This window comes from Cololabis saira, chromosome 21, assembly GCF_033807715.1.
Source record: "Cololabis saira isolate AMF1-May2022 chromosome 21, fColSai1.1, whole genome shotgun sequence".
Taxonomy (NCBI): domain Eukaryota; kingdom Metazoa; phylum Chordata; class Actinopteri; order Beloniformes; family Belonidae; genus Cololabis; species Cololabis saira.
The window spans coordinates 28,868,022-28,880,990 of record NC_084607.1 but is presented as its reverse complement, the minus strand read 5'-3'; the positions used below and the strand labels follow the sequence as shown (position 1 = coordinate 28,880,990).

General features: G+C 42.7%; 1 protein-coding gene across 1 annotated transcript in view; it reads right to left on the bottom strand.

Moving 5' to 3' along the window:
* LOC133422717 (glutamate receptor ionotropic, NMDA 2B-like) overlaps positions 1–12,969 on the bottom strand; it is a 153,962-nt gene that overhangs the window by 20,057 nt on the left and 120,936 nt on the right. The window contains exons 8-13 of the mRNA XM_061712766.1: positions 8,899–9,107; positions 8,350–8,521; positions 3,874–4,027; positions 2,719–2,844; positions 479–708; positions 225–385 (exon numbers count right to left, since the gene is read on the bottom strand). Coding sequence (XP_061568750.1) covers positions 225–385; positions 479–708; positions 2,719–2,844; positions 3,874–4,027; positions 8,350–8,521; positions 8,899–9,107 — 1,052 coding nt within the window. The remainder of the gene's footprint in view (positions 1–224; positions 386–478; positions 709–2,718; positions 2,845–3,873; positions 4,028–8,349; positions 8,522–8,898; positions 9,108–12,969) is intronic.

The following is a 12,969-nucleotide window of genomic DNA, read 5'->3' as shown; positions in this document are numbered from 1 at the left end:
GTGGTCGCGGGGGGTACTGCACCGCGGCGATATGGAGTGACGGAGACCAAAGAAGTCCGAAGGGTTCACGATGGCGTCACGGTGATGGCGTGTGCTCTGCGTTGGTTTGACGCAGAGCCATAATTCAGGCTTAAGTTCTCACTGATTTCCCGTCATCGTTGCTCCTTTGGTCCCAGCATGGAATTTCAACACAGTGTTGAGCTGAGCTCATGTTTGCTCCTCACCCAGCCTTCAGACTCGCCAGAGCGTCGTTGACGTTTTTCTGATGGAACTTCGTCATGTAGCCGTGCATTTCTGGGTAGTTGTTCCTAATGTTTCTCTCTGTGCTCCCATTGGGCACCGTCCCAAACCGAAACGGGGGAGAGAAGTCATTTGGACTCTGGAACTAAACACAGCAGAAAAGAGCACAAGTGGATAAAACCATTCAGATTCACATTTAGGGTTGGCACAGCATCAGTGAGACAGGCTAGTATCTTACCTTTTTGTCTGAGAGCCCCGTCACCTGGTCCACATATTCCTCCTGGATCATGAAGGCTGCCAGGTTGGCAGTGTAGGAGGCCAGAAAGATGACAGCAAAGAAGGCCCAGACGGACACCATGATCTTGCTGGTGGTGCCCTTCGGGTTCTGCACTGGCACGGAGTTGTTGAAGACCAGACCCCACAGCAGCCAGATCGCTTTGCCGATGGTGAAAGATGGGCCGTGAGGTTCTGCAAGAAACACAAAGTTCAACACCCGTCCAGATCAATAACTGAACCCACATGTAGAGCAGTTCTTAAGCTGTGAGTTGCATTCGCTTCACACTCCTTGTGTGGGTGCCCTTTTCAAGAGAAAGAAAGAGTGAGTGTGCAGGCGTGTGGGCGCGTATTGCTGGAGAGCACTTCGGCACATCGGACAGACTTGACTTTATCGTGCCAAATATTTGTTTGTGGATTTTGCCAGAAAGTTGGTAAAACAAATCACGCAGAGATTTTACAACTCTGCAGCGGAGTCATTGATACGTTATTGCATCAAATCCTCTGACAACTGCACTTTTCACGATACCAAACTCCCACGATGCTACAAGCCCAGAAAAAAAAAACAAAAAACAAAAAACGAAGGCATGGAGAAGCTTTAAGGAGAAGATGATCCAAAAGATGATGAAGGATGAGAGGAATGAAAAAAAGATAACCATTGTCTATATATAGACACATCAGGGACTGAGTTGTGGGAGACATTGATTTTCATTCTTTTCCGCTCTTATCTTTCAACATTTCTGCCGGTCTACGACAAAGCTAAAGCAACATTTTAAGGAAATATGGAAATGATTGCCAGTGTGTAGAAAGCAGGAGAAGTACTGCACACAGCTTTGTTGCAGGATGGTGAGGAGGAGAGAGAATACAGGCATTGGGTCAGCGAGGACGGCTGCTTTAAGTGTGGAGGTGGCATCAGTGTGTCTGTGCGTCAGTCAGTCTTTGTGCAGAGCCAAAGACAAAACACAATCCCTGCTTTTACTCTTACAGAGAGAGAAAACGACATCTGCAAAGCTTCACACTTGCACTCGGAGCCTTCCTCGTGAAGCGCTCCCTGTCTGAAAAATCAAATCACTCGTCGTCCTCTTTTGCAGACTTCCCCGGTGAAGATTTTGTGTTTTATTTTCATTGCTCTGACAGAGATGAAATTTGTCTGGACAGGTACCACACGGCTGCATTTTAGCAGAGAGCTTTTTGGTTGTGTAACAAATGTGTACTCCTCTGGTGTGTGTGTAGTCGCAAACCTGCACCGTTCAACTGGGCTGCTGAACACACTGTGGTGAGTTTCAGAAGATCAGAGAAACCTAAACAGACAACACTGAAGTCAATTCTGAGGCTCTGGAGTGGTTAACACCAAAAAAGTTAACCAAGTAACCTTGAAGTTTATAAACTGTTTCAGGAATTAGCCCTAAAGGTGGGAAGCGACCTGGAAAAAAGGCGACGTCTGACAAAGAATTATTGCAGCTGCTTGTTTTTAGCAAACTAATCACACAGATCTTTTTTAACTTCCATCTGACACTATAAAAAATATAGCTATAAAAAATGAGCATTTACTTCTGCAAATCAGAGAGTAAATCACAGCTTTAAGATATAATCTGGGCTCTTTTGGACCTCTAAAGTAAAATAGGTTATCATGTGTTATAAATATGATTTATTTCAATTTCAAAAAGCGGAAATAAGCCAACAAACTTTTAGAAAGTTGGAAAAGTTAGCAGAAAGATGACTGGTTAGAATGTCCATATCACCATGGATACATGGGGGTGATGTGCTGGTAACCTGGCAACAACAGAAATGATGATGTCAAACTGCAACCCAGGTGAACCGTCTCCATGTGGACAACAGCAGGTCAACAGCAGCTACAGCGGTACGGAGATGCTCCCTCACAGTGACACGTCCAGGATTTACATCATCAGGATTACATCATCTCTCCATCGGGGGGGGGGGGGGTTGAGTCCAAAATAAGTTTTCTTTTCTTGCAAACATTGAAACTTTGCAGACTAACATTGCTTTGACACATCGTATAATATCTGTGCTGAGTTCAACCTGAGCATGCCCTCCCATCTGGAGTATCTGAAGAAAAATCCGTGACAGGTATGAAAGGAAACATGACTTGAAGTCTTACAGCGAAAATGTGTGTATTTATTTACATTTATACCCCCCCCCACTCTCTCTTCGCCTTTTTTCGTGAGTTGCGCAAAGACCTCTCACCTCTGCCGTCAGCCAGACAGCGGTTGTAGCCCACGGGGCTGAGGTACTCGAATATAAACACGGCCATTGCTGACACCAGCAGCAGCATCACAAACATCATCACCCACACATCCGCGCTGAAGGGCTCTGGATTGGGAGAGAGAGAGATGAAGGGATACGAGGGGTGGAGAGAGGGAGCGTGGACGGGAGGAGATAAGGAAACAAGAAGAGAAAGAAAAAGGGTTATAAGAAGGGTTATAAGGAGACAGGAGACGGGGAAGAGACGAGGGACATGACAAAGAAGGGAGGAAGAGTTTCCCTTGAGCGAGAGCAGCAGAGAGAGAAAGAGAAAATGAAACCAGAGAGGGTAAGAGAGATATGCAAATGTGGTGCACCAGATTGAGAAGAGGAAGGAAGCATCAGAGAAATGGAGTAGGAGTGGGAAATATAAGAGGGCAAAGAGACAGAGAGCGAAGCGAGAGGGAAAAAAAATAAACAGTTAGCCATATTATCTTGCACTCCAGTGTAACTCCTCATAGAGCAGATGCAGTGAAACACGGCTTTCATCGTGGATGGAGCTACTTTCAGCATAATTTCTGAAGGAGGACAAATGGAAGTCAACAAATAAAGAATGATTTAAAAAATGTTTTTAGATTTTGTGCATTTAATTTAAAACACTAAAAAAAACAGACGAAAGTGTTCTCTACATTTCGCAGATTTGACGAATTGTGGTGCAGAATTAGGCGTGGCCTTTAAGCACCACTTAGACGCCACGGCGCTGTGCTGCATTTACTCTTATTTCTTAGTGTAGGTCAGTTTTGGACAGCAGACGTAAGTAATATCTTGGAACACTGCTGGCTGATATTTTCCCCTGTTGCTATGACGACTCATCACCGTATTTGGAAATTATATTATGACATACAAAGATAGACTGGTTGATACAACAAAATCAGTCTTACAAGAAGTATAGCTTGTGGTTTCAAATACACGTGCATGCATCTCTTGAGGAAGTTTTATCCCTATTGGTCGTGAGAGGAACAAACCCAGCGGTCTGATGGACTCACGCCCATCGCTGACATTAAAGTCTTTGTCCAAACATGTCTTCCAAGCTCCTCCTTTAATCAATCACTGTCACCTTCAGCCCAGATATTGACGGCTGCTCACGAGATCCCTCACCTAAGAAGGCTGAAGGTGAAACGGTGCCGTTACTGCGGGAAACCATGACGCTGATCCCTGTCTCGATGAAGGGAACGGAAAAGTCGATGACTTCGGACCGCTCCTCATTGATGGTCAAGGATCCGACAGCCATGTGGGCATTTTTTAACACCACCTGGGCAAAAAAAGTGGAAACAGAGAGGAAAAGAACATCTATTATGTATCAGCATCAGGTGAACATCCTCCTAGTTGTTGCAGTTTGAACTGTTCATTGGGTGGATGAATGAATAAATGTGACATTTACAACTGCCTAATAAGTCATGGGTGGCTAGGTTTTAGCATCAAACTGTTGTAAGACCAGTGCAAAAAGTTAAAAGGGAAAAACATGTAGTGCCGTGACAGTTCACACCATAAACAGCATACAAGAGACTATTAAGGCACGGCCTCTGTTAGCTGTCAAAACAAATTTACGGGAGTGACGGAGATCAAATTTGATATAACAGCAAACGGAACGTGGTAACACAAAGTGGATATATTTTTAAAAAAGTAGAGAAAGCAATAACATAACCAAAGTGAGGCAAGGAGAGGATAGAAAGATAGAGCACGGCGGGTGGAGACAGGCGGCCCGCACACTTTCCTCACACAGCTCTTGCAGTGGACACTCGTGACGCTCGTCAGGGGACGAAAAGAGGGAGAAAGACAGACGGAGGGTGGAAGAAAGTGGGTTACCACAGTGGGTCATGGCTGCTTGAAATAGCCGGCCCAATGCCTTCCTCTACCTGCCTCCCTCCCCTCAGTGAATCTGCACAGGTAGTATATTTAGCCCCCAAAATTTTGCAGCCTCAAAGCCCCGGGATGAGGTGGGATGAGACTGTCTCGGAGTTAATAAGGCGTGTGAGGCAAAGCACTTTAGTGCTGCAGTGTGTGTGTGTGTGTGTGTGTGTGTGTGTGTGTGTGTGTGTGTGTGTGTGTGTGTGTGTGTGTGTGTGTGTGTGTGTGTGTGTGTGTGTGTGTGTGTGTGTGTGTGTGCACATATGAGTGAATCATAAAAAGGAAATAGACAAAGAGGACAAGAAGTCAACACACCTCCGTCCCCTCCCTGTGAAGTGCGCCTTTACAAGCCGGCTGAATGCTGCACATCTGCCTTGCAAATTATCTGCAATTTTCCAAACTGCCAGCTTGCACATCTTAGTGTGCACATGCATGCATTTATAACTTCTCAATCAAATTTATTCTGTTAGCATACACGTATGGATCTGCATGATCTCTTGTGTGTGTGTGTGTGTGTGTGTGCATGTGCAAACATCTCCCAGGGGGAGAGAAAGAGCGCTTCCAGCAGTATATTCACTTCCCCTCTCTCCATTCGCTCTCTCCATCTCCCTCCTACGACTTGTTCTTTCCGTGTTATGAAAGTGACCCATGTGGGTGTTATTGAGAATGAGTGAGCGAGGATCCGCGCTTGGGTCCGTGTGTTTATGTGTCTCGGCTGGTGGATATATACGTGTGTGTGTGCCAGTGCATTTATGCGAGTCTCCCAGCGAGGCCGAATTCATGTAATCAAGTATATTGCTTCTAATATTTTAGATTAGGCTCATAAGGGGCAGCGCGAGCAAATGCAGCCTATGAAATCTGACACAGTCGGGACAAAAGTGTGGTGCTTTTCTGAGCACGCATTGATTTTCTTTTTGATCTTTTGTCTTTGCAAAATGTGACGCATTGTGTAAAAGCACTCAGTGATCTCTGCGAGCGTTCAGTGTGTCAGTGCAGATATCGGTGCATTAAGAGTTTGAGTTATACGGGGGTTTTGGCAGCCTTCCAGCTGGAGAAGGACACGGGTCAGCTCTGTGAGGTACAGCACATGCCAACTCCACAGTGAAGTGTGCGTGAGAAAGAAACAGGGGGGCGATTATACCTCGCGCCTCCTGTGGTCGCACACGGACGTGTCCGGGCTCCTTTATGTCCATCCCAACGCATGTGCCCTACAATCATTCATGCATAAGCACCCTTCATCTGTTTGTGTCTCTTTGCGCCAGGTAAGAAGGACAAGGCGCATTATTTAGTTTTCAGTTCAGGGAGATGGTTTATTACGGATGGCCACATTCAGACACCGACAGAACGGCCGTAATGCTTTTATGTAAGAAGCGAGATGAGTCGGGCTAATGTAAATTAAATGGCAAAAGTTTCATTGCGAGGGAGTGAAGGGACATATATTCTCATCTGTGACGTCTCAAGGTTACTAGCGGCTGTTGTGAAGAGAAGCACTCAGCACGTTTCTGACCTTTAGGGGAGGTCCGATTATTGATCTATTCATCACTTCTCTTGTTAACAAAATCTGCCAGCAGAAGCCGTTCTAGGTGAAAACATGAGAAACTAGAGCAACTTTGCCCTGAGAGTAATGTTGACCTGAAAGCCTGACGTGAACTGGTGCGGCTGAGAGCTGAGAACCCTGGGAAAGCGGTTTTACCCATCTAACCCAAACACACAAACTCGTTTTTCAAGTTAGATACGAGTCACGATACTCCAGCGTGTGAACGCAGTAAGTTTGGTGACATCAGCACCTCTGCAGGACCTCCACAGTGACGTGATGCGGTCTTTAAAGGGTTAATCCTGCTTTACTCTACAGGAGGAGCAGCCTGAATCACCTATGATGTTTTATTTTATCATTTCAAATAAGCATTTGGCAAAATGAAAAAATTCTTTCAAAAATATTTGCCTCCCTGCCTTGGAATATAACTTTTATTATAGCTGGCTTTATAACTGGACTGAAGTTAATTGGACGGCACTGAACCTGTTTAACTTCTGTCTTCAGTGTAATGAGGTGACTTGGCAACATATATTTGAATTGACCTGAATTGAAACTAGATAAATTATCTTAATAAATTGCAATATGTGGATTTCAAAATGACCATCAAATAATTTTTATTTGCTTTATTTGCTACAATGTTCTTGTTTTTCCCAACTTCTGTGGAAAAAAGCTGTAAAGGATTGGATCAATATTTACTTTATGTAAATATTGATACAGCATTAATGTGAAAATCTATTACAATACAATATTATAATTACTAGGGCTGCAATTACCCAGTCGACTGGTCAATTTATTAGCCAAAATTATGATCGTCGATTCTTTAATTTAATTTCATCAGGAGGAAAGTACTGCAGGGGGTTGTTTTCAGAGTACACAGTTTCACAGGTAACCGTCTATCTTTGGACACCCCCGTGTTTTTGCTATTTTGTATGAACCTAACCCACTGACCAGAGAAGGATAGATTGTGAAGTAGAAGGACGAGGTCCGGTGATTTGTTGAACTATATCATGTCAGAGACATCTGCAGTGTGGCAGAATTTCATAAAATTAGACAATGGGAAAAAAGTTGAATACAAACTTTGTGAGCAACAGTTTGGATATCACACTTCCACATCAAACATGGCTGATCACCTGAACCTGCCCCGTCTGTTCTGACAATAGGAACAAACCTAAATTGACATATTTCAATGTTTTAGTCTAATAATTGTTTCATAACTCCGCAACAACAGCAGCATCCCCTACATAAACCCAGACCAACCTGGATGTGAAGCCTCTCACTCTGATCCGAACCTGTGTGCTGATAACGTAACTAGTGTCATCTCTCTCTCTCTCTGTGCGCGCCTACCTGTTTCTAGATGTGGTGGGAGGGTGTTGTTGTATGTTATATTAAATATATATTCACATTGAAATTCTGGCATTAATTTGAGCCTCACCAAAATATGGATTAGCTCCACTGATGTTGAACCAGAAAAAAATACTTGCCGCCACTGTGTACAGTTCAAAATAAGAGTGTCAATTATTAAAACATGACAAAACTGTTGTTTTATATAAATAATATTCCTCCTATTAATTTCGACATTCTGTAGTTTGTAATTTATTTCAGTGCAAAACATTACATCAAAAACAATTTAATATATAGTGAATCGACAACCCCTTCCAACTATTTCTTTGGTTGATTGCTGTCATTAACAGACACTTCTGCAGCAACACTTCTCTGTGCCAAAGTCTATTTCATATTATTTCTTTCTTTTTGCATTTGAGTTTTCGCTCAGACCTCAAACATTTCACAGAGACTCTCCAACCCTCATCTGTCATGATGCCAAATAAACCAGTTTCTTTCTACAACGTATGCCAACTCTCCAACTGCGCAAATCCTTAACACCTCACAGCTTTTATGCAGCAAAAAGATCAAGAACTGTTGGAAAGTGTGAATTAAGCGCCACCTTTGTTTGTGGGCTTTGCCAACAAATCACAACTGATGCTGCTGAATGATTTACACATGCATGACTTTGAGAGACACAAACAGTCCATTTGTTGACCTGTGGAGCTCGGCACATTTGCACTGACTAAACATTGTTCATGGAAATCTGGTATACAGCATGGTCAGTAAACAATAATGACGGAAAGAGGGGGCTGCAAAAATATAACTAAAAGGCACAGACGGACAAACGCGAGCACACACGACGTCCTCACCTCTCCCACCATGCCGTTCCAGGTTCCATTGATTTTCTTGCCGTGTTTTCCATTAGTGACCAGGTAAAGGTCATAAGTAAATTTGACTTGCTTGGCAATCTTCTTCAGGATGTCAATGCAGAAGCCTTTACAGCAACGCTTGATGTAGATCCCAGAGTCCTTTGTCTGATTCCTGCAGAGACAGAAAAGATGAATAACTATTTTAGTCTATCTGAGCTGGCATTTGCTGCTTATTGGGAATGTGATTTAGTGTTTCTGCCAATGTCATTCCCACAATGTTAAAACGTGAAGGGATTTTTGCCTCCAGCATTGTAAGGCTTGGATACTAAGTTTAGTAAGTTTCTTTCTTTCCCTGGTTTAGGTCAGTGCTTCAGTTGGTGAATCTGTGAGCTGCTGTAGCAGATGGTGCCAAGGCAAGGTTTCAGTTTCTATCGATCTGGAAGGACCTGGATTTCAAACTTGAAGTTGCTCTCATGTTGTCCTGCATTTTAAAGCTTTATCTCTGTGTTTCCAGCATGATTTGATGGACATTTGAGATGTGAGTCTCACAGTGTTTTGAGCTGCTTCCGGCAGGGTACGGTGTTCCTCATGCAGGTCCCACTTAGTGGATCCACGTCTTCCACGATAACGAATGGCGCCTCCTCTAACGTCACAATGGACAGGTGGTCATCCTCCCTGTTTGCCGGCCCCCCATACAGTTCGTAGCGGGGCCACACGTGGTACTTCATGGAGAGGGAACCATTCTCCCATTTACCCACCTGCAGAGACATGCAGAAGAGAAAAGAAATGTTCAGATACAATCTAATATACATCATTGATTTTATTTTTTATCCTTTTCCCCAATATTTTTATTCATATTGCCTCTGCTGTAATTATAGAAAAGATTTTTCTTTACTTCATGTATTTTTGCGACTGAGTCTGGAACCATCACATGTACTGTAACACCAAAATAACAAAAAAAATCACCTGGCAGAGATCAAAGTGAAAAACAAAATAAGATTATGTTTCACACTGGGATGACTCTAGTCTATAAAAATAACTGCAGCTCTACGCTGACAGATCTCATGACACAAAGAACACAATCTAAGTTTATCTAATTCTGATTTTAAAGCCTCATTTTCAGCATTTTACACTGAACTGTGATTCGTCCATCTGCAGATTAAAACACAATATGGTCACAAAAGTTATGGCAGAACATTAATGAGAGGAGAAAAGAAAGATGTAGAAATTAGCTAGAAAGCCACTGTTGTGCAGCCTTGAACTGTCACAACACTGCAAAAACTCAAAATCTTACCAGGAATATTGGTCTTATTTCTAGTTAAAATGTCTAATTTTTAGTCAAAAAATCTCATTACACTTAAAACAAGAGTCATTACCAGAAAAATAACTTGTTATTTGACAATTTTCACCTGTTTCAAGTAAATCTTCACTTGAAATAAGTAGAAAAATCTGCCAGTGGGACAAGATTTATCTTCTCATTACAAGCAAAAAAATATTGTTCCACTGGCAGATTTTTCTACTTATTTCAAGTGAAAATCTACTTAAAACAGGTGCAAATTGTTGTTTTTTCCAGTGATGAGTCTTGTTTTTTTAATGCGATTTTTTTTACTAAAAATTAGACATTTTAACTAGAAATAAGACAAATATTCTTGTTAAGATTTTGAGTTTTTGCAGTGAAGGGCCTGACAGGACGTGGCGACGCTTGGATCTTCGTCTGCTCATCTCCAGGGCTCCACTGGAGAGTTGCACTGTTTCTTAATGGGAGGTTTTCACAAGAACATCCAGCTGCCACTGGAGGAGGAATGTGGTGTAAGCAAGCACTCCTGACCAGCCCGGCCCCCTGACACTGACTGGAACCTTTACACCTGCACCGCAAAAGGTTTTCTGGGTGTAGAGAAGACGTTTAGCTCAGGTGTTTGTCCCCCTCCCTCTCTGGTCTCCAATGAAGGCAGCTCAGGCCTTACAACGGTGTGGTTCTGAAGGTTGCACCATTAATGCTCTTCTAATAATCTACATGTTCTAATAATGTCTCCAGGAGACACAAAGGCTTAACAGCTTTTTCATTGCTGAGAACCGCAGCAGTTTTCCACCGTCCTCCCCGATCAGCCCTGCTGGGTTTCGTAACTTAGTGCTACAAGTATCCTTTGCACGTTGAACACCTGAGCATCCTGGACTCAGTAAGTGGGTTATGTAACAAAGAATCCTCTTCAACGTTTCAGTCCAAGCCAGAAGCATCTCTTTCAGCATGTGAAGCAGCTGACCGTGGCTGGACAACAGCCTCTTAAAAAGCTATTGTACAACCCTAATTCCAAAATAATATTGGAATAAAAAAGGAATAGTATAATTTATTTTCAAATCTCATAAATCCACATTTCATATCTCAGTAGGACGTAGAAAATAAATGAGTAGAAAGTAGAAATTGAGGAAATGTAGCATCCTAAGTAAACAAACAAGGTAACGTTGACAGCAGCAGCACATCTGTTTATTGCTGTTTAGCATCCCCCTATTCTTTTGACCCAAGTCAAATGTTTTCATTGCCATTCAGCCATCTTAACAGATGCAGAGCTCGGTTAAACCTTGTCTTGCTAAAGGATGCAAGGCTTTCCCTGAAAAAGGGGTTTTTGATACTCAAGCTGCTCTTTCTACATGTACCAGAGCGCCCCTGTACCATCAGAGACTGAAGCTGTTGAAGTAAGTTCTGATAACAAGTCAGATGGTCTCTCACATCTGTCCTCCACCTGTGGCATCAATAATGGGACTGTATTTTTGATTTTGTCCGTTTTTGCCACTTTGTTTCAGTCCATCTTAAAAAAGCTTGCATGATCTTCCTTTAGCTATTTCTTGTGCAGACCTTTGATGCAATATCACAACTTTTTTTGTTTTTTAGATGTGTTGCTACCATCAAATTCAGAACAAAGTTGTGTTTGCCATTAAATAAGATGTCTCATCTCAAAAATAAATTGCCCATAAATGTACATTCACAGCACAAAGAAAGGTTTAGTCATCTAAAAAAATGGAATCTATGAAGTACTCAAGTCCATTTGAAGAGTATTAATGATGATCTTTTAAAAAGGCTCAATCAGCCTGTGGTTTAGGGAGTCCTTGTGCAGCTCAAAGCAATCCTGCTGAGTCTAAACAGCCGTTAATCATTGTATAAAAGTTCCTTTCCGAGTCCAGTCCAGTGAGTGGAGTCTGCAGCTGTCCGTTCTGGGGGGTTGCTGGATCCGTCCCGACCCAATCCCATGCCAAAGTGTCCCTGGGGCAGCACACTGACCCCGACATCGCCCCAGCTGCCCCGGCCGCTCACAGGGGTGATGCACGCAATGAAAAACCTGGGCCGAGTCAGTATCCACAACAGGTGACCCAAAGAAAGGGGAAAAGACAAACAGAGTTGCTCTTGCCTTTCTTAAGACAGCCCAGTCCTATAAAGTTCTGAACAAAGAGCATCACTTAAGGCTGGACATCCCCTTAAAGGAAAGAAACTGGATGTCTCAGCATCCTGCACTAAACAGTCTCCTGTAGGTCTGTTTAACCATCTTCCTCATCTAGAGTAGCTCTTGGTCCTGTCAGGAAGCTTAAGGGGCGACATAAAGTTGTGATATCTGACTTTTTTCTCCAAATTACATAACAAAGTTGGAGCATCTACATGCTTCATCGATGAAAAGGTGGATCTTAGCTGTAATGTGTTCCTCCTCTCCTCCCATTTTAATTATTATTATATTATTGCATTTGATTATTTACATAACCTCCACACTTTAGTTTCTGTCCTCCAGAAAATGAACCTCCGTCTAAAGTTCTCGAGCAGAATTTTTCTCCAAAACCGTTGCATGTTAGCTACATTATTGATGGTGGCTGCTAATGTTTCAGTGTGCCCTTTCTCTCTCTCTAATACATCCAGAGAATAGAAAAAGATTTGCTGAACTCTATATCGTTAATAAGACAAGTGTTAAACTCCCCCAGCATGGATACCGTGAGGGTTTACTAGAACACTAGACACACTTACTGCAGTTATCTGAAACCTTTCAGAGATTTTTTTCTGGTTTATATGCACCTTTTTGACCTGATTTCCCATAGTTTACTCAATGAGTTTTTACTGAGGGACTGTTGGGTTAAACTTCCTCCAGACATCAGTGAGGTCTTTCTCAGTTACCACATTAGACAATACTGAAGCTGGGAGCTGATGGGTTTCTTCTGTTTCTGTATTCTGTAAAGATAACGGTGCGTTTCTGGTCCTCGGGTACTACTACAACTGAGTCACTGTTTCATTTTAAGTTTGTGTAACATTTTGAACAAGGCCATTAGGCCAGTTTCAGATTTATGGGCAAAAAAAATGTACAAATATCAAAGGGATGTGTGTGATAGTGGCCCGCGCAGGCTTGGTTCTACCATCCTCCAATTCACGATGAGAAACATTTCTGAAATTGGGATGCTGAGAAAAAACAATGACTTCACCTGCGACTTAAAAATAGATGTCCTCTCCAACCCGTCTGTAGATCCTTTTTATTAACATCTGAGCTGCATGTTTTTTTTAGGAACCACATGTCTGTGTGTTTATTCCTCAGTTACCTGTCCTCGCTGTATCTTACCCATCCCTCCCCTGATTTTCCAGGACGAGAGTGA